The 22,767-nt window shown below is 39.7% G+C and overlaps 1 protein-coding gene across 1 annotated transcript; it reads left to right on the top strand.

The window, feature by feature from the left end:
- The first annotated feature begins 1,392 nt into the window (after positions 1–1,392).
- On the top strand, positions 1,393–19,841 carry klhl43 (kelch-like family member 43). The gene is made up of 7 exons (XM_084738688.1): positions 1,393–1,593; positions 13,448–14,020; positions 14,190–14,338; positions 14,816–15,162; positions 16,453–16,752; positions 16,822–16,997; positions 18,625–19,841. Exons 2-7 carry the CDS (start codon positions 13,707–13,709, stop codon positions 19,427–19,429), a joined length of 2,091 nt encoding a protein of 696 aa, XP_084594814.1. The 5' UTR covers positions 1,393–1,593; positions 13,448–13,706; the 3' UTR covers positions 19,430–19,841.
- Positions 19,842–22,767: the final 2,926 nt, after the last annotated feature.

Genomic DNA, 22,767 nt, shown 5'->3' with positions numbered 1-22,767 from the left:
AATAATATTATCATCCTTAAAAAAATAAAACAGCACCAATTAGTACGTTAAAAAAATAATTTATTCATGGTAACTGCGAAAAAGTTAAAGTTTGTACATTAAGAGAACAGTCTTTAAAGACGGAACTACGTCACAGACAGCTGACGGAGCACGCAGGGAACACCTGTCAGCTTGATGTCAGTGAAAATGCTGAATTAGCATGTATTATTTACTGTGTAATACCTGAACAAGCTGTTGACGGTGTGTCTGCTTTCATGAAAAGATCTATGATATTCTTGTAGATTCAAGATTTAATATTTTATGGGCTGTGGTTACATGGTTTCGCTATCTTTTATTTAGTTGAGGTGAATCTAATATTAATATATTATTATTGTTTTATTAGGATAACATCTGTATCATGGGGTTTTTAATTATAGAAGGAAATATTAGCATATTAATCAGCTGACTATTAGTATGTTACTGTATTAATTGAACAACAGAAAATTAATAAAGAACCGTTTTAAAAAGTGATTTTTCAAGCAAATGTTTACCCCCTTCTCTATGATTTGCTGCTCCTCTTCATTTTCTGTTAAATGTAAACTGATTATTTTTGAGTTTTGGACATTTGGGTCAAACAATACAAGCAAATTAAATATGTCACTTCTCGCTGTGGGAACTTTTTGGGACATTTTACACAATTTTGTGACATATTGTAGATTAATGGATCGATTGATCGATTGATGAAAAACAGTAGCTAGACCAACTGAAAATCAACATAACCACCCTGATTTTTAACAAAAATGCTGTTTCCATGGAAGATGAGAACCTGTAGTAAGCATTTCTTTGGTGTTTTGTGATATTTTTTGGAATTAAATATAATTATATATATATATTGTAATATATTATAATTGACAATAATTAGTCAATTTGGAAGTTTAGCATCGATTTTGATAATCAGTTATTTAAGTCATTTTTTAAAAGTAAAAATAACAAAAATTAGCTCAAACAAAGATCTACAGCAGCAAAATGTAACATACACATTAATGCAGCTGTAAAAATGTCAGATATACTGACAGGGACCATTTTCATGCATATTAAGTACTCGAGTAAGGTTTGGAATGCAGGACTTTTACTTGTAGTGGAGTATTTTCACAGTTATGTTGTAAAAATGCAGCAGATACACAACACTGCAACCATATCTAAAACCTGAAACCCAAGGGCCATGAGAGGCCGTGAGGCGGGGCCGGGTGAGAGGAGAGGGGCCTCTTATGGGATATTTTTGGAGGGGAGGGTGAAGGGGGTGCCTGTATTTGGAAATGTAGGTGGACGTTGGAGATGGAAAGAAGAGGATCTGATGTTGGCCGAAGGAGGCGTGGTTTGATTTTAGATGTTCGCAACTGAGACCCTGATTTCCTCCCTGACACACACACACACACACTCACACACACACACAGCACTGTGGCAGACTGACAGAGGACGGAGGGACGAAGCAAAGAGGAACCTGTTAGAGAACAACAACAAAGACAAATGAAAGAACTTAGAAGAGAGCTATAAGAGAGAAGCTGAGAGAGCAAAAAGAAGAGAAGACGAGCAGGAACCAGGAGGGAGAAAGAGGTAAAAATACTTTTCATTTACTGCAGTACAGCTTGTTGTGTCAAGACAAGTTAGTCACTTAAAGGAACCAAAGCACCTTTATATCCTAAAATCTCCACATTCCCACCAAGGTTTCATTAAAGTGGACTGAAATGAAAACTCCTCCAGCCCATGAAGTACTCAGCTTAAGTACAGTTTTGAAGTACTTTACATTTCATGCTACTTTATATTTCTATTACACCACATTTCAGAAGGACTTCTTGTACTTTTCACTGTAGTTAAGATAATCCTTTATTAGTCCCACAACAGAGAAATGTGTCCTTTTACTCTTAGAGATAAAGGCACTAACTAGAACCATGGCTTGGCTCCATAGGAGAACCCTTTTTGTTACATTTCCACTTGAACTCCTTTCAGAGTTCTATGTAGAACCCAACATAAAGGGTTATGCCCAGAACCACCCGTGAAAGGTTTCCCCAGAACACCCCATAAGAAAGGGTCTAAAGGAGAACCCTTCTATGGTGCAATGGTTCCATCCAGAACCCTCTCTGGGGTTTCTATCCAGAATCTTTCCACCTTCTCAGGCTGCTAACTGAAACCTACTCAGGGTTCTACCGTGAGCCCTTTTATATTCCAGGTGTTTTATCTAGAACCCACCCGGGGGTTCTGCTGCGAACCCTTTTATATTCCAAGACCTTTATCTAGAACCTCCCCAGAGGGCTCTCCCGAGAACTCTTTTATATTCCAAGAGTTTATTTAGGACCCACCCAGGGGGTTCTACCCAGAACCCCTTTATATCCCAAGGGTTTTCTCTAGAACCCACCTGGGAGGCTCTACAGAGAACTCTTTTATACAAAGGACCCTTAAGGTCAGAGTTCTTCAAGGATCTCAACAATCTTTGAAGAACTCCATCTCCCAAAAGGGGCTATGTGGATGAGAAGGGTTCTCAATGCAACTCTCAGTCTTACAAAGAACCCTTGACAAACCCTTTCTCCAAAAAAGGGTTCTTCAGAAGAAAATGGTTCTGGGTAGAACCTCAGCCTTTCAGGAAGAACCCCTTTGAGCCCATATTTCTAAGAGTGACGGACTAAAAATACTTTGTTACAAGTAAAAGTCCTGATTCAGAATGCCACTTCGAAAAAGTGCAGACATTTACTAAAAGTATCAAAAGTACAAGTACTCGTTGTGCAGAATGCCTCATTATACAGTGTCGCAGTATTATAGTATTATAGTGTATTCTGTTTTTATCACATGTTAGAGCTTTTGAAGGGTGTAGTCTGTCAAATACTTCAGTATTAGACAGATAAGTAATATAGTACTGCATCATATCATATTTTATGTAAAAAGTAACTAGTAACTAAAGTTGTCAAATAAATGTAGTGCAGTAAAAAGTAAAGTATTTATCCTTGAAAAGTAGTGGAATAGATGCTAAAAGTAACATAAAATGTAAATACTAAAGAAAGTTGTCAAAATTGTACTTAGGTGCAGGACTTGAGTAAATGTACTCGGATACATTCCACCACTTGTGTGTTAATGCTTGTGAAATTGTAATAAGATGTTTAATGACATTATGTAGAGCTCTATTGGGGCCCAACGAGTACTCAAGTAAAATATGAGTACCTCTTCTACTACATGACATCATCATATTAATTAATAATTTATATGAATATTTATATTTAACTGCTGAGTGGAAACAATGTGAAGCAGTTGACAGTTGCTGTTGGGATATTACTACTCTGCAGGAGGTGTCAGTCCGTCTCTTTCCAGTCCCTAGCTGTAACACACACACACACACACACACACACACACACACACACAAAATACACACACATGCATATGTGTTGTGATGGTCAGCACCTATAAATACACTCATGAGATACGCAATGGAATTCACAGAGCGATAGAAGAGGTGGAGAGGCACAAGGGTGGTGTTTTGTGTGTGTGTGTGTGTGTGTGTGTGTGTGTGTAGGGGTAGCTACAGGTCGTGGACAAAAACACTTCACAACAAAAACAACAACACAAACAGTTTGCAGTGCAAAACCATAGACATGCAGTTAATAACACTAGTAAAGCTCATAATGTTCTGGTTTTATTAAGACTGGTGCTACTTCAATTCAGTGGTCATGTTCAAGAACCCATGTGTTCTGTAGCACAGGTGGGACCAGGTCTTTGTTTTGCAAGTCACGTCTTTGCACTTGAGTCTCAAGTCAACACTGACAGGTCACAAGTCAAGTCCCAGTTTTTACAAAGTTACTCATTAAACTAACATTAGCTAAGCATTAGCTCGCTATATATTAGCCTTGACTTATCGTTCTTTGTGTGACTTTAAATGTTGAACAAAACGGGAAAGTTGCTGTCTGAAAATTTCAACCTGTATATTTTTAAATTTGTTTTTTTTTTGAAAACCACATAGTTGTTTTTTTAACACCAACAAAATTATCTTTGGTATAATTTTTTCTAACTGGCGTCTATAACGTTATGTTAGTTCTTCATGGTTCTCTCCTGCAACTGGATTGGATGCTGTTGGATTGGCTCAAACAAAGTCAGATGAGACTATTGATATAAATCTCATATTTATATGTTAAATATGGCCCCGAAGCTAGGAGGCAATTGGCCTAGCTTAGCATAAAGACTGGAAACAGCTAGCCTGTCTCGGTTCATATTTCAAAAATCCTCCCATACACAAAGTTTCCTTAGATTAACTAGCATTTTCTGCTATAAGCTAATAGCCACACCAGCGCGAGTAAGGCCATAGCAGCAAACATTAGCCAACATTAGCCACTGTAAGCTAAATGTCTAGCCTGAGTAAGGCCATAGAGGCAACTGTTAGCTAGGGTTAGCCACCAGAAGCTACTGGTCACAGCAGCTCGAGTAAGACCATAGGTGGAAAACCGCTGAGTGTGTTGACCTGATAAATGGCATGTTTTGCTTCTTATGAATTCAACTGTGTTCCTTGTCTCGGATATCCAGCATGAAAACTGTCACTCCGCTCTCTGTTGGTGCACGTCAACAGTTCTTTAACCAAAGTATTAAACATCAAAGCAGAGCAACAGAGACACAAAGAATGTGGTTGTACTGGGCGGCTCTCCAGTCTCAGTTATGTCATTTATTTTGGCAGGAAAAACACAGCTCTGACAAAAGCATCACAGTGATTCACTTTATACCAGTTGACATATCTGTGCTTCTTTGCAAAGCTCCAAATACTCAGAGCAGTTTCACACTGAGGTCGGCGTCTAAAAATAAAAGTCAGGACTAAAGCAGGGCCCCAGGTGCTTAGATTACCTCCCTTCTCCTTTTCTTACACAGTAAAACTGTTTATTTTTCTGTTTCAATGAAACGAACTTATATTACCACCTGACAAACAAATTAATCTGCAGCTACATTGTGTTATTTATCTGGTATTTATCTCACAGAAAAAAAACAATAAATAATTGAGGAAACACTGAATATTTGTAAAGTTAAAAACAAAAGAAGTTTCATCCAGAGTAAATTAAAGATGTAAATAAATATCTGTTAGTAAGTAGAAGCTGCAGACTGAAGCTGGTGTTTCCCCTCAGCTCACATGTTGTGATCGACCATCTGGGTCGAGACGCTGGCGGTGATTCAAACTGAGCTCAATTTCTGTCCAGCTGGACGTTTACATTAATATCTTTCAGAGTAATTAGTTACGGATATGGATTCATGTGTGGCTCTGACTGCTGAAATGTCTCAGACTAACTTTGGAACACATTTGGTTCCTCGGTTTGTCACAGAAAATCACTTTAATGCTTGTTTTTATTTACATCCAGCTGTTTGTTTGTATCTGGGTCACCAGGCAAATATCTGACCTCTTACTGACATCTGAAACCTTTGAGTGTTTGGTTACGTTTTCTAAAACTTGCAGACTTTCATGAAACATAGTAAAATACTGTATAATGCTGTTCATAACATGAAAAATATTGATAACACTTTATTTTACAAACCTGTTTTCTCATAATTTCTCAATAAATTTCTGTAAATTGGTATTAAAAGAAAAACTTCTGAACAATTATTTTAGTTGTTAATTGTGTAGAAGTTGATTTTTTCTGCTGTGTTTAAACCCAACTTTAAAACTGAGTGTGCAAATTAATTATTTGCATTAAGTAGTGAAAATTTCATATTTATGCATAGGTTCTACTAATTTAAAAATGTTGCGTGCCAATAGAATTTTCTTTCTTTTTTCCTAATTAAGCTAATAATTTCCAATTAATGAGGGAAATAAGGTCCCTAAATAAAAAAAAATAAAATAATAAAAAATAAAAAATGTGGATTTACTGAAAATATTTGATTATTATCAATAATTTGAATTTAATTGTAATCAAAAAGTACATGTGATGCTAACTTCAAATATTTAAGCTCTGGTAGCTTAAAGAAAACTCAAGAAAATTGTGCCTCGATTTTTTCAAGTACTGCTAACTTATTTGGGTTTATGTTTATTTATTAATGAAAACCTTTTTTTTTTTTTTTTAAATACTGCTTTATTTTGTTACTTTTGTATTTTGTTGTTTTGTTTTTAATATAATAGTCACAACTGTGTTGCCTTTGAGGCCGTGGTGCTGTTGTTTTGGAAGGATGTGCTGTTGTTAGTTACAGTATATTTATCAGTGATAATGATGGTGGTGGTGGTGAAGTCTGGTTCCCAGTACGGTGGATGACGGAGCAGCTGCTCCCTGCACTAACCTTGGTCTCAGATATTTCTGAAGTCTGATCTCTGCAGAGCAAAGATTGTTTTCATGCCTCAGAATCACTTCCAAAGCAAGATTAGTTTGTCTGAAACATCACCAAGGTCATAATTTTACTTTAAACTTAAACTGCACTACATTTTAGAGGCTAATATTGTACTTTATTCAATAGCTATAGTTATTTGTTATTTAAAGGGATAGTTCACCCAAAATGAAAGCTCAGTCATTATCTGCTCATGCTCATGCTAATTGAAGGGCAGGCTTTTTGTTTTAGTCCACAAAATACTGCTGGAGTTTCACCGGAAAACACTGTTGTAGAATCTCCCAAACAGTGAAAGTGAATGGTCTTCAAATGGAAAAGACAACATAATAAAAACATAAAATGTCTCCATACTGCTCGTCTGGTGTAATCTAAGTCTCCTAAATCCCCAACAGGTTGACTAAAAAAAATGTTACTTACATCATGTTTTTACCCTGAATCTTCACTGTAGGTCCTTCATGCCATGTTCACGTACAGATGCACACTGTCTGAACTGGGTGTGTGTGGTGGGACGGTGTGCAGCACGTCTCAGGTCTGTCAGTTCTCCATAACAGACGGTTGCTGACGAAGAACAGACAATTGCTATGGATGCAGTTTTGATCATAGACTCTGGAGGTGCAGTAAAATATTTTTTAAATCAATAAAATAATTTTAAATGCTATATTTTGTATCAAATTACAGATTTTTTGGTAAGTAACCATGTAATAATTGGGATAATGAGTATAATTCAAGACCTGCATCACCCTGTCAGGGTTTATTTTACAATAATGGCTTGCTCACTGTACATTATCCTTCCATAAAAATCTCTACATTTCCCTAAAACTGAAGGGGGAAATGCTCCTTTATGAATTGAGACACTTCTCCTTTTTCTTAAGCCAAACAAACCATTTACAAAACCACAAGATCATCTGAAAAAAATGCACAAAGCTGAAAACATGGCTGATAAGATGAGTGTTTTTAATTGGACAGCAATTAAAACATTTCCACATTAAAAATGTCTAAATGCTAGAGATAATATATTGTGTTGAGCTGTGTACTTAAATTATTCCAAATCTTTTCAAAAATGTTCAAACCCAGAGTAATGTGTAATTTTATTCAGGCTATCTGTGCGCTTCCTGCTCGCCTCTAGTTGCTGTGACTTCAGCGGAAAAACATACATTGAACATATCAGAGAATGAGGGAGGAAGTTGGCAAACATGACTGAACATAACATGAAAAACTGAAATGAAAAACTTTACCTTTGTTGTGAACAAGATTTCTGCCAGAGTCAGTTAAAGACAACAACTCCCATGATCCCACGCTTCTTTTCAACATCCACAAACTACATCTTTTGTTATTGTTTTGGAAATTACATATCATACGCTAAAATACATTTTGCTGATAATAGAAGCATACTTTTACTTAAGTAGGATTTTGAAAGCAGGAATTTTACTTGTAATCGAGTAGATTTACACAATGATACTGGTACTTTTACTCAAAGCTACAAGAAGGAACTTGTGTTGATTTTGGAGACCCCTGTCGACAAAAATGGTAGTTTTTCAACCGTGGTAACCACAAATTTTTTTTTAATTTCCAGAAAACTCCTTGTAGTACATTTAAGTAAGCTAAGTGAGCTAATACTTGACATGTACTGGAGTTGAGGGGAAGAGCTGAACACTTTTGAGCATCTATTTTGTGAAAACACAGTAAATATATGAATATAAGAGCTAGATACAAGGAATACATCTTGATAAGACTCTCTAAGAGTCTCTGGAACCCGTGCTGATTAAGATGTTATTTCTGTCTTCCACCTTGTTGTTTCTGGATGAATGAAATACATTTTTGTCATCATCCTGCCCCACTTGTCTCCAGTTGGCCTTGACACTGAATTTATCACCTCCCTACACCTTTTTTATGGCTCCATGCCTGTGATCATTAGACTGAGAGGGTCACATTCACAGAAACTCTCAGCTGCTGATGCATACGATCCAAACTTTTTTTTTTTTTTATTACAGTCCACATGCTGCAGCATCTCGGAGCATCAATCCTCCTCTCAGTTAAATTGCGGTGTAATGACGTTATACAGCGTCCTGCCTGCTGAGCGTTGCTGTTTCAACTGTTTAAAGGGCGATTGCAACATCCCAAATAGCCCATACGATCTGTAACTGTGAGCCCCTCCTCTTCATATGACACCGACAACAGCTGCTGCCCCGTCCTGTACGATCCCGTCTCCTGCCTTCCTCCGGCCTGTCCATGTGTGGAGGCCGTTGGCCAGCGAGCCAATGGAGGCTATTTAAAAAGAGCCAAGTTCAGACACAGAGCGAATGAGTGAGGAGGGGTGGAGGAGATGGACGGAGTGAATCATGTATACATTTGTGGCCATGATTGCTCACTGTAATTGCGGCGTTTGTATGTGTTGTTGGTGTTAGGATACTTTTCCCATGAGGACAGAAGTTTACAGCTAAAGTTACAACTCGGCTTTCAGGTTTCAGATGCAGCAGGCTAACACTGGCAGAAGTCAGAGGTGGCAAAAGTACACATGTTCTTTAGTAAAGTAGAAGTACAAATACTTGTGTAAAAAAAAGGACTCTGGTAAAAGTAGAAGTACTGGTTCAACTTCTTTAATCAAGTAAAAGTGAAAAAGTACAGGCTCTGAAAAGTACTTAAAGTATAAAAGTAAAAAGACACCCTCTGAAGGACATTTCTACCCGCTGTTTATGTGGAAAGCTAATGTCACCTTTACTCCGTCACTTACTCTGTCTGTTTCATCTTGTTATGTCTTTTGCAGCATTTTCATCTTGTTACGTTGTTTTCTTCTTCTTACATCATGTTTGTCTTGTCATATCTTCTTACGTCTTGTTAAGTCTTGTTACATTGTTTTTGTCTTATATTATTTTTGTCTTGTTATGTCTTTTCACGCCATTTTCAGCTTGATACGTCTTGTTATAGAATTTTCTTCTTGTTACGTTGTTTTTTCTTGTTATGTCTTGTATTTTCTTCCTGTTATGTTTTTTTCATCTTATGTTCTAAATTATTCATGTTGGCTGATAAACTACAAGCAAAAAATAAGAAAAACTAGCTAGTTCTAATGAAACCCATTTCAGACCTGCTTTACAGGAAGCACTTAGCCAGAAGTTTCACTGGAACTTTTAAGTGACGCTAATCTGCAATAGTCTGCAAAGCTATCTGAAGTTCTTTAGAGGATATTAAGCTCAAGAAATGCACATTAATAACCAAAAAAACTCAAGCTCAATATTAAACAATAATAAAAGTCTACAGCCATGCTAGCAGCTCTGTGAGGCACAGCTGTGTTCAACTAAATGCTAAAATGCTCATAGAGCCAATGCTATCATTTTGATGCTAAGCAGGTATTTTTTTTTAACCATATTTACTTAGCATGGTAGCATGATAACGTTTGCCAATTAGGAGCAAACCCAAAGTACAACTGATGCTGATGGAAAATTCACTAGTTTTGCAGATATTAAGCCATAAACCAAATAATTTAACAACTGAAACTTTGACCTAATAGTGGCGCAACACGAGAAGTCAGAGGATCACCTAAGTTATCAGCGTTCATCGTCTGGGAAACATAAAAGTCTGTACAAAGTTTCATGGCAATAAATCTAACAGTTGTTGAGTTATTTCAGTCTGGACCAAAGTGGTGCACCTACTGACCTACAGAGACATCCTACAGCCATACCGCTATCCTGGCTAAAAGAGTATCCACATAAATTAGGCTAGCATGAAAACCAACTTTAGGTCTGACTTTGAAAAGCACCAGTTCGGTCTAATAACTAACTGACAATAAATGTGTTTAACAGCATTAATTAGAGGGCAGAAAGGGCATCGATGAAGCAAAAATGACAGAAGTAAAATGAAGTGATGGCCAGTGAAAGAAAGGTCATGTAATACTGGCACACAGCTAAGGCCCCAAATAGACACTGGGTTTACTTTTCATTCCTACTGAGACACAGCGGTGAGGTGATCCCTGCACTGGGCTCAGGTGAACAACAACAAAGTCTGAGCCAGGAACAAAGATCATCGTCCTGCTGTTTACTATCAGACATCAAGTTCATTTTAACACCGTCCAACAGCAGATGACTTTATGTTTCCTCTCCATTCCAGCTACTGTCACTAGAGTTTATCATTTTAGCTAAATGTTAAAGCTAGTATAGCACTTAGCTGTTAAATGTGTGTTGTTTCCGAAGCCTTTTAAAACAAAATTAAGCCATTGAACCTGGACCATAAGTCAAGATTTTATTTTATTTATTTAGTTTTTTTTTTTTTTTTTTTGTCTCAGGATTGTGCATTGTTTTTGTCTAAAACAAACTTTTTTGCACTTTCACATCAGAGTTTTGGTTCTGAACAGGGGCCGCACTGCAGAAACTTCCTATCTCGCAGACCCTAACTTAAGATGGGAAATGTCAATTACACAAGCATCCTAACTTCCAAAAATCTTAAATGATCTCTCCTAACTTTAGATTCACTGTTAAGCTGTCCTGGCTGCCACTCGTAGTAGTAGTTAACTGACTAACTAGCTAACGGCAGCTAATGGTAGTGTTTGTTGATGGAATGTCATGGTAGTTGGAGCTAAGAGTAGCTAATGGTGGTAACTGTTGAGGGAAAGTAACTGGTAGTTACAGCTCACAGCAACTAATGGTAGTATTCACTCATGGAAGCTAACAGTAGTTACAGCTAACAGAAGCTAAAGGTAGTGATTGTTCACAGGTAGTAGCTAACGGTAGTAGCTAACGATGGTGCTGGTTGATGGAAGGTAACCATTACAGCTAAGAGTTGCTATGGGTTGTGTTTTTGTTAACAGAAGGTAACGGTTGTTACAGCTAACAGTAGCTAATGGTAGTAATTCTTGACATAACATAATGGTTCTTACAGCTAAGAGTACCTAACAGTGGTGACTGTTGACACAAAGTAATGATAGTTAGCTATAGCTAAGAGTAGCTAACCATAGTATTCGTTGATGGAAGGTAACGGTAGTTACAGCTAACATTAGCCAGTGTTAGCTAATTTGTTGAATCCATATGGCTGCAGATGTGGCAGAGACTGTGTCTGCTGTCTTTAGCTCACTTTCTTTCTTTTATCTCCCAAGTCAGCGTTGTTGTAAATTTCCCAAAATGAACAACTTTGGATTTCTCTACAGATGTTACCATCACCTCCGTTGTAACAGCTGTATTGAAGTTAACTGCTTATCTTTGTTCTTGCTTTTTTGTATGTTTCAATGTATGTTCAGTGTGTTTCAATGATAAAAACACAACGGAGCCACAGTTGTTTACCTTGGTGAGATGAGAAAAGTATTGCTGGTTGCTAGGTAACAGACATAAAAGTTGATAAGTGATGTTAGATTGGGTATTAATGATTTACCTACTACTGCCTACTGCTTTTCCACACATGCCTCATGCGCCCTCAAAAGCCAGAACAACAGATACACAACCAAGCCAACAAAACAGAAATAGGCAGATGACACTTATATATTAGTTACATCCAGGAAACTCCACATACACCATTTGTTTATTTCAGACACACCTCTTCTCTCTGCACATCATCACTCACATGTGATCCCTCTCTGTTACAGTCCTCTTCACTGACATGCTGCAGTGTGCAGACTGCGACTCATTGCAATCATGAATAAGATTCCCCCGTCGCTTTGTGGTTGAAATACACAGCTTGTGACGTGCAGCATTGAATGCTGCCTGTAAACCACAAACCCGACCCTGAGCTTCATTTCTGGACGGCCTCACAAAAGGACACCCGCACCTGTCATTCACACTGCTACTGGCCCATAGATACAGAGTCTGTAGGTGATCCCCAGTTGGACTCAGAAAAGGTGTCGGCACTCAGTCTGCGGGTTGTTGTGTTGTGTGATGTTCAGAGATTAGCAGTGAAATGTGCATCTGTCAGAGGGTTCGCTTTGTCCTCCAGTAACCATGAAACAATAGTGTGATTTAAAGTCTGGAGACATTTGTTTCAGTTGTTTATCAGGAGTACACTGTTTATCTGGAACAGTTTTCTCTTTAATAATTCAAGATATAAAGACACATCGTAGCCAACAAAGAAGAGACAAAATGTTCACTGTAAGAACAAAAACAAGACGCAATTTGTTTTAACTTAAAAAAAAAAAATAGTGTCCTAAAAGTTAGTATACTAAATTTGAAAAGACACATTAAGGGAAATTTGAAATGATTCAAAACAAAAACTTTTCCAGCAAAATAAACTTGATATTAAATTAATTGTACTTGAGAAAACATGTAAAGTGCAGGGAACAAAGTTGAGTTGTTTTGTGTTGTTTCTTTGAAAATTTTATTGTCAAAAAGGAGGGTCGAATGAAATCTAGCTATTCATTAGGAACATTTATGAAAACAAAAGAAGGAAAGAAAAGGGGAGGACAGAAACAACAAACACCCACTGCTGGAGCACAGGGAGTCTCCTACCTGTGAAAAGCCTAAAAGTAAGTAGTACCTAGTAATTAGTTACTGTATAATGATTAAAAAGTACAATACCTCAGAAATAAACTGCTAAATTAATATCGAACATTGTGAAAGAGTGACTTACAGGTTAAATTTGTTACTGAATTTATATTTACAGTGCCCAGGAATCATTTGAAAAGTTAATGTTGGATTTTATATATTATGTGTGTGTGCAGTTTACGTAGATCAACATGGAAAAGCACCAGAGTCTCAGGAGGTGGAGGTCTGCAGTCTTTGCACACCTGCTGCCCAGGAGCTTAATTATTGTTTGTCTCTCTCACCTGTTTGACTTGTGGCTGCATGGTCCTAGTGTCCGCCAGCAGCACGAAATCATCAATAACGCAACTTTTAAAGTTTGATTTTAAAACAGAACTGACATGAATACAAACTAATAGCAGCACTGAAGTGAGGAAAACACATGACACTGTTACACTGCTGTGGTCCATTAAGCATTGCTGTGCTTCTATACACCAAATAGTTCTTCTAAATAGTTAAATTTTGCTAAACAGGCCAGTTATGTTCATACACACGCGCACACAGACACTGTATTTCAGCCTTACATCACATCCAAATCATTTTATTTATGTGAAATTAAAGAAAAGTGAAATAAAGATAAATAAAAGGGTTTGACTAGACTTTGCAAATAACATCTTTGTGTTTTCCTTCTTTGTTTTCAGGTGCTGTGTGCTGTGTTGAAGTGGAACTACCAACGAAATCCCCAACGATCACGAACTCTGGAAGGAGGACAAAAGTCAGCACTTAATTCAGTGTCAGGAACTATTTTTCATTTAGTTTTGTTGATCAGCTGGATTTTTAGTAAGTGAACCAGTGTCCCTGTCTGTCAAAAAGTCAACTCAGTAAACCTCAGTTACTGTAGGAAACCATTTACTGAAATAACTTTAGGTTAAAACCTAAAAAAAAGCCTCAATAGTCAAAATGGCCCCAAAGAAGAAGGCCTCCCGCCAGAAGAAGCCCGCCGAGGAAACCATCTCTCAGGTCGCCGTGGAGACCAACCCGGTCCAGATGAAGGTGGAGAGCCGCGGCGACGGTGTGGTGGTGGTGGAGACCGGGGTGAAGAAGATCGAGCAGATGGCGGCGCTGGACATCGCTCAGCTGAACAGCCTCAACCTGCCGCTGCCGCCGCCGGTCATCAAGCCCGGAGAGAGGGGCCTCGGCCTGGGCAGCGAGCTGACACGACCCCTGCACGGCAACGCCCTGCTGGAAGAGCTCAGCAAGATGCGTCAGGAGAAGTAGGCACTGATTATTATCTACACTTACTTTCAATCCAATACATTTATCATAAAAGGTAATAGTAATGAAAATTTGCCCTTTCCTACCTTATGATGCCATTATAGCATGTGTCTCGTATTGTGTATGTTTTTCATCCGTCCTCATGCGTCCACCTGCTGTCCTCCCCAGGTTCCTGACTGACCTGGAGTTGGCCTGTAAGACAAAAGCCTTTGACGTCCACAAGCTGGTCATCTCTTCAGTCAGTCAGTACTTCAGAGAGATTCTGGCCAAAGACCCCGGCATGAAGCGCCTGGAGCTCCCCTCCCTCTCACCTCTTGGTACGCAATCCGACTGTACAGCCACCGGTTCCATTTATATTAACCCACCACAAATGTGCAAATAAGATTTAACTTCCTAATCTTATCCAGAGGTGGTGTATCCATCACTATAAATGAATGTTGTGCTGTCAATGTTGTTCAAACCTCAGGGACTTTATTTTAACTTCTAGTCAAAATCCAAAGCTTTCTAGATACCAATAAATACTGTATGAGTATACTTAACCTTATAGATGCACACAATGATGCAACCAATTTAAAAAGTATTTCATGCAGCACGAGCATCATAAAGCCTAAATGATGCTTTGAGCAGCTGAATTTAAGGAAAAAGAAATCAGGTTTTGTGATAAGTTTCTCCTGGCTACAGCAGGCTGTGTTTCTACTTCCTGAATAACATCTGGTCTCCCATGTTAGAGACGTGGGTTTGGCTGTAATTAAATCTAAAAGTCCGTCTCGCTCTTGCCGCCCCTCTGTCTGCAGGCCTCGCCAACGTCATCACCTTCGCCTACCTGGGACGCGTCCACATGTCCCTCTACACCATCGGCTGCACCGCCTCTGCCGCCGCCACCCTGCAGATCCCTCAGCTCCTCAAGATGTGCATGGACTTCCTGCTGGCCGAGCTCAACGTGCAGACCTGCGTCTACATCTGGAACATCGCCGCCGCCTACGGCCTGCTGCCCGTGTGCGACGCCGCCCGCCGCTTTGTCCTGGACAACTTCGTGCAGTTCGCCGACACGCCGCTGTTCACCCAGCTGACCCTGGAGCAGATCTCTGCCTTCCTGCAGGACGACTCACTGATTCTGCCTTCAGAGGTCACTGCCTTCCAGGTCAGAGGTCAAACTTTGTTTTGGGTCAACGCCAATCACAGCTCAGTAGGGCAAGACTAGGCGAAACAGTCTTTGGGGGAAAAATAATGCACTGCGGACAGTGTCAGCAGCAAAACAAATTTCAAAAAGATTACGTGTACACTATATTTAGAATATTTTCACTGCTTTATTTTGCCGTCAGACAGCGTTTGCCAACAGGAAACTGCCGCTATTCAAGCCAAACACTGCTTTCTCCAAACCAACCAAACTCCACTGACAAAAACAGCAATTTTACCTCACAGAATATGGGAGTTGTTGGTCTACCACTGCCTCAATTGGTTAGTTTATTTGTGTTATTGTGTGACTTCTGTGAGTTAAAAGGTTAGTTCAGATTCAGAAAAGTCTTACGACACAAAAAACTGTCAGACTGAGGCAGCAGTAGACCAACAACTCCTGTGTTCTGCAAAGGAAAATTACAGTTTTTGGAAAGGAAAGGAGTTTGGTTGAGCAAGAGAGAACTAGGTCAGTCACACACTGACTATGGACAAATATCTCATACAACCCACTTCAAAAATACCAAACTATCGCTTTAAACTGAATGAATCGTAGCTGTGGTTTGATCTGTTGTTTCAGAGAGTTGATTTTAATCTGAATTTAATTTCAAAGATTCTTTTAATGACGACATATTCACACCTGATATCCTAACTGAGGAGAAATGCCAGGTCTTCTAGGATGCGACCGCCACAAGTATCATCATCTCCAGTATTAAACTCCAGTATAAACTTTTCGACCCTCTGGACCTTCCTGCTATTTTCATCCAGACCTAAAAACAGACCCCAGACCAGCTGCCGAGAGCAGAGCACAGTTCCATGAATCAGTCACCTGCAGGTCGACCGTGAGCAGAAACCACCAAGTATAACTCACTGTATGCAGCGACATGTTTATTAATATACAACTACATTACAGACCTAAATAGACGAGCAGCTGAAGGGAGAGAAGCAGCCATCGTTTTATTTATAAACTAGACCACTTTAGTATGGAGGACCAAAAGGGGATGAAAATAAATAAAAGACAAATAGACTTAAAACTGAGTAAATAAATATTCAATGAAAAGCACCATAAATACTAAAATGAATTGTAGGCATTAATGAATTTATAAAATGTGACATAAGTCGATATTTCTCTCAGTTTTTATTTGTCAGTTTTGGTCGGGGGGGTTTGGTTTTTAAAGATTCTCTGTAAACATCATTATAATAGATCACATGTTGTATTTTTTTGTCTTATCCAATGAAATCGTGTTTTTCTCTCCAGCTGGCCATGAGGTGGCTCGACTTCGACGCCTCTCGTCAGCCTCACGCCGCAGAGCTCCTGTCTCACGTCCGTTTCGAGACGATCCCGGCCAGCGAGCTGGTGAGTCAGATCCAGCCGGTTCCCCGCATGATGATGGACCCTCAGTGTCACCGCCTGCTGGTGGACGCCATGAACTACCACCTGCTGCCCTACCAGCAGAACACCCTGCAGTCCCGCCGCACGCAGGTCCGTGCCGGCCAGCAGACCCTGCTCACCATCGGCGGTCGACCGTCGCTCACCGAGAGAGCGCTCAGCCGCGAGGTCGGTGTCCATCTCTGTGTTCACTGACATAAACAAAAGAAACCCCCCTCACTGACCTTTGACCTCCAGGTGCTGTGGAGGGACCCTCGTGAAGGAGGAGCCACCTGGCGTCACCTCACCCAGCTGCCGGCGAAGAGCTTCAACCAGTGCGTGGCTGTGATGGACGGCTTCCTATATGTGGCCGGAGGAGAGGACCAGAACGACGCCCGCAACCAGGCCAAGCACGCCGTCAGCACCCTCAGCAGGTACGAGGACGAGATACTCGACGTCTTAAAACATACAGGCAGAAAAAAAACAGTGGAACCACTTCCTAAAAATAAACTTTTTCCTTTGTTTGTCAGCGTGTATCACACTAACAGGATAAAACAGAGAGAGGTTTACAAAAAAGCACAGGGAGAACATTTCAGTGAGGGAAACAAATATTTTATATTAACTATTGCACTTAAATAAAAAACTCCTGCCAACATATGCTTGTTGATAACTGATGAAAAAAGGTGAAACCAGCGGTTGGTAAACAAGTTTTAGCTAATTTTTTTAAGCTGCGTCATTGTACACTGAGCAATGCAACAGCAGGACAGGCTGTAAACTTCACCAACTTCCACCTCGTCCCAGTGCAGAGACAGGAAACAGACTGTGGAAAGGATCCCTGCAGTGAGAGACCTTTTTCATTCATTCATATTTAACAGAAACAAAATAAAATTCACCAAATAAATCCTTAATTCACAGCACGAAGGAGCACAGAGCGTGCAGGCGGGTGACGCCAGACAGCGACTGCAGTGCTGTAGTCCAGGGCAGCGTTTCTCAAACTTTTTCTGGTCAGCTGCGCTTCAGAAGCCAAAAAAAAGTTCAGGCCTCCCCACCCCACAAGTATTATCAATCATTAACAATATTTGGTGAATCAGCTGATAAAAAAAAAGGATTCAAAGGTTGAATTTTACTGAGAAAAAGGTCAGCTTGATAGCATCAACAAACACGTGTCTGTTTATTTGCAGCCCCCACACTTTACTTTCTCTGACTGTGTGAAAATCTGTTTTCACATCACAGATGACAAAGAAAAGAAAAGTTTAAAGTTTAGATTGATTAAGATATAAATCTCAATATCCATAAAAGGTATCATATGCAACATTCACTGCCACTAGAGGTCGCAGTACAGAAACAAAACAAACGCTTTGTTTACTCACTGAAGTTGGGGGAGGGGAGGAAGACATGTCGGAAAACTCACTGTGAACAAAACTCAGATCGAATTGTGGATCAAGATTACGTTACTTCAGTGCTTTTTTCTCACTTCAGATGTTTTCAGAAAGATGTTGTGTACCATGTAGCTGTAGTATGAGAAAGTTTGTGACCTGGCTGCTTGAAAAAGGATGCGGGGAGGACAGTGAAGCTGAATTTTGTAAATTGCACCTTTAAGGAAAAACTTTTGGAACCACTGGTTTAAAGAATAGTAGGGAACCAAGACGAAACTGACAAAAGAGCCGGAAAACAGGTGCAATTATAAAGCCGTCTGTAACTTCAGCACCACGGACAGCTCCATGGATTTATGAATACACGGTACAGACTACTGATGTGTCAGAGCCATGGTCAGGGCCACAGAACTTAGACAAACCTCAGTCAGATAAAGGATCAATGAGTCAGACAGAGTTTTAAACTAATTTATTCAAATTTATTGGGGATGAAGAGGAGTTATGGCAGATTAACAAGAGGGATGCATCCCCCTTAACACGGCCCACTACCCACATGATCAGGCACAAACCAAAAGGTGCATTAACCTTCTAGGAGGTCATTTTTAACCTGCTTGGTGCCGATTGGAGCTCCTGCTCTGCACAAACCCCTCTAACCATGACTCCCTCCTCTGCCTTTAACCTCCATCAGATATGACCCTCGCTTCAACACCTGGCTCCACCTGGCCAGCATGCGTCAGCGCCGCACCCACTTTTCTCTGGCAGCCAGCGGCGGCCGCCTGTTCGCCATCGGCGGGCGTAACGTGGAGGGTCTGCTGGCCACCACCGAGAGCTACCTGCCCTCCTCCAACACCTGGCAGATGCGTGCGCCCATGGAGATGCCCCGCTGCTGCCACTCCAGCGCCACCCTGCCCTCCGGTGACATCCTTGTGACCGGCGGCTACATCAACTGCGCCTACTCCCGCTCTGTGGCGTGCTACAACGTGGAGACCGACACCTGGAGCGAGAAGGCCTCTTTGGAGACACCCCGCGGCTGGCACTGCTCCGCCGCCCTCGGAGGGAAGGTGTACGTGGTGGGAGGCAGCCAGCTGGGGCCCGGCGGTGAGCGGGTGGATGTGCTCTCGGTGGAGGTGTTCTCCCCGGAGAGCGCCACCTGGAGCCGGGCCGCCCCTCTCCTCCTCGGCGTGAGCACCGCCGGCCTGTCGCCGCTGGCCGACAAGCTGTACCTGCTGGGAGGCTGGAACGAGGCGGAGAAGCGCTACAAGGCGGCCGTCCAGAAGTACGACCCGGCCACGGACAGCTGGTCCATGGCGGAGGATCTGCCCGAGCCCACGGTGGGAGTGTCCTGCTGCACCCTGACCCTGCCGCCACGCAACACAGCTCGCCGTCAGCAGCACCGGAAGACCCCGGCCCACGACGAGCAGCAGCAACAGCAGCAGAAGAAGAACCGCAGCAGAGAGAACAGCGTGGCTCCTTCACAACCAATCACAGCGTAGAGACGAGAAGAACGGAGAGACTGAAGAGAGGAGGGACGGTTCAACCTCTGGAGAACATCTGGATCATGTCTGCTCTGTTTTTTACTGTTTGTATCTGCTTTAAGTGAAACTGAAATTAATTTCAGTCTGTAAATCATTACACAAAGAATATCAGACAACACAGAACAGTAGAAAACACTGCAACTGAGCGAAAACATTTTTTTTTACTTCATAACATTATTAAAAGTAAATATATTGCAGAAATATTTATAATTAAAAATAAACATTCAGAATAAATATAAATATATTTTATAATTATATAAATGTAACCCTGTACTGATAACAATTATTATGGAGGATTTGATTTGGACAAGATGAAGCGCTGGTCCTCGATCCTTTCAACAGGGATTTTAGAGTTTCTTAAAAAAAAAAAGTTAATATGATATCTGACCGCCATTATATGGAAGCCTGCTTGTGTAAATTAAAGAAAAAAAAAACCCATCATGGTAAATCAGAATTATGAGACAAAAATGTGAAGTTATGAAATAAAGTCACCTTATAATCTCATAATAGTGACTTTTTTCCTCATAACTTTGGACTTCTAATCTCAAAATTCTGATTTTTAATCTCATAATTGTGATTTATTTTAATAATTATGACTTTTTGTCTTACCAGTATGATTTACCATGAAGATATTTTTCCTCTTTAACGAGCAGAAACAGCTTCCATACTTCAGATTATTATAATTATGAAAAATATTACAATTAGATGCTAATTTAAAATATAACCAGATGCAGATGCATGTAAGCACATGTACTGTATCTGCTGGTTTTATAAGAAATAAAAGAGGTCGTGCTTGATCCAGAGTGACCTCAGGAGGTTTGAGGTTGATGGAAACGGAGGAGAAAAAGGTGGATGATTGGATGAGTTACAGCGTCGAGCAGGTGGAGGCAGTGAGGTGACCGTGGAGGAGGAGGAGGATGAAAATGATGGAGAAAGACGGGATCGGTGGCTGTCTGTGTTTGTAAAGTTTGGGTTCAACAACAACAACAACAACAAAACGTCACTGTGAATCCACTGGCAGTTTGTGTACAAAGATGTATCTAGGCAGAGTGCGTGATGTCCAACTGTGAAAATAAGTGTGAATGTGTGTGTGAAAGAGACGAGTGAGTGTGCGTGTGTGTGGCCGATACAAGAAATGAGCCGATTCTGACGAAAATCTGCAATAATCATCATCATCAGCAAACTTGAAGTATTTCTCACGAGGAAAGAAGCAGGCCGGCAAAAAAAAAAGAAAGAAAACAAACAAAAAACATTTATTTATTTAATGTTAATCTGTCAGAAGTAGTGTAGCTCAGTTGTGACAATATAAATTATAGATGTAGGACTTAAAAATAAACATTTTATAAGCGCGACGGAGTGGAAGGATTAAGATGTGAACACAAGAGGAAGGCAGTGTGAACTCCACAACACAGGTGACGGTTAGAAGGTACAGAAACCCATTTCTGCCAGATTATGAGATTTAAAAAGTCATAATTTTTAATTTCATAACTGTGACTTTTTACTCATTACAACTTTTTATCTCACAATTGACTTTATACTTAGAATTTTGACTTTTTATCTCAGGTATTAATCTTAAACTCATTTATGACCTTTTACCTCATAATTGTGACTTTTCATTTATTAATTATGGCTTTTTATCTCATTTATGAAAATCTAAAAAGCTTTTATCTCATAATTTAGTTTTTATCTGATAATTTTGACTTTTATCTCAAAATGTCTACATTTTATGTCGTATTTATGACTTTGTAATTATGACTTTTTAATCTCATAAATGATATCATAAAATTCTGACCTGAAATAATCACAATTTGACTATCTCACAATTTCATCATTTGATCTTATTTTGACATTTTATCTCTCTTTTTTTTTTATCCCATAAAGACCATATGACTAATTTCTTTACAGGCAGAAGTGGGCAGAAAAAAAAAAGAAGAAAAAAACATGGAAAAAATGTGCAGGTGTTTTGTTTTCAGTAATTTACCTTTCCGAAGAAACCAGAAAGTGTGACAAAAAATATATAAAATCTTTTTAAAAATGCATAAAAATCTGAAAAATAAAAATAAAAATCCAACAAATAATGAAAAATGCAACAAAAAGACGACGAACACGTGACAAGTTCTTTCCCCTCGCCTGTGTTTGTGTTTTTGTAAACATTCGTCATCCTCTGAGGTCTGATTTTTACTGAAACTAAGACAAACTACCAACTGAAGAACCAGTGAGACTCCAGCAGGCGGAAAATGACAACCTGCTGACAGCCGTAGAGCACATTTAGAGTTAATGATAAATTATGTTTATCATGAGATACGATGAGGACAATTGGGCTCATCTGATTGGCTGAATCCCTCTGTATTTGTCTCCTCCTTGGATGAGCTCTGTGCTGGTGGTTTCTGTGGGGTTTCACTGAATAAAAGCCAATGTGATCAAAACCTGCCGATTCTCTGCCTGTTATTAACTTTTGATACAAACTGAACTGCTGGAAAATGTAGTCTGACAACAGAACAGAGGAACTAGTCTTTTTTTTACATACCAAGATAACGGACCTTAGAATAATTTAACTGACCAAGCAGAAGTGAGTATTTAACAAAGTCATGTAATAAAAATGGTTTTTTTTTCAGTCGGACGTTTTTGAAGATATTGGCCGCAGAGATATCTGCCTGGATGGCTCTGAGCTTGAAGGTGAACTAAAAAAAACTTCACCGTCTTAAAAAAGTTGAGCAAATTCAATTTCAAAGAAACTGCCTTCACTAGACTCAAGTTTTGCAAACCTCTAATTTACTTTTGTTCTTTAGAACTTAAATCTCTGAGTTGCAGAAACTCCACAAGAAAATTGGTTTTCAAAAAATTGTCCAGTGAGCTGTGAAGCTGGTTTGTCATTACTGAATGATTGGAAACTTAAATTGTTCCAAGTGAAAATATTAGCCATCATGACTTCAACTTCAATGAGTCAAAATTTTTGAAATACAATTTTTGGGGGTCTTCAAGTTAATTTTTTTTTTATGGAAACCTCAGCCATTTGCCTCCATGTCTGCACACTAACATGTTGTGAAGACTTTGAGGGATATAATCAGGTACCAAGTTTATTTTTTTCTCAAAATCTGTTATCACCATTTTGACATGTATGATTCCAGCGGGGCAAAACTTTGTCTTACATCTGTCCTAAAAAAACAAAAAAAACAAAAAAGAACAGACGAAAGCCCCCCTCGTCGCTGACAAAGTGAAGTCAGAAGTCCAACATGTTTCTCTGAACAGTAGTTGAGAACAAAGTAATCAGTAGCAGAAGATAAAAATACTACACT

Source organism: Lutjanus erythropterus, chromosome 16, assembly GCF_056507025.1.
Source record: "Lutjanus erythropterus isolate fLutEry1 chromosome 16, fLutEry1.hap2, whole genome shotgun sequence".
NCBI lineage: Eukaryota > Metazoa > Chordata > Actinopteri > Lutjaniformes > Lutjanidae > Lutjanus > Lutjanus erythropterus.
This window is presented reverse-complemented; position numbering and strand designations above follow the sequence as displayed.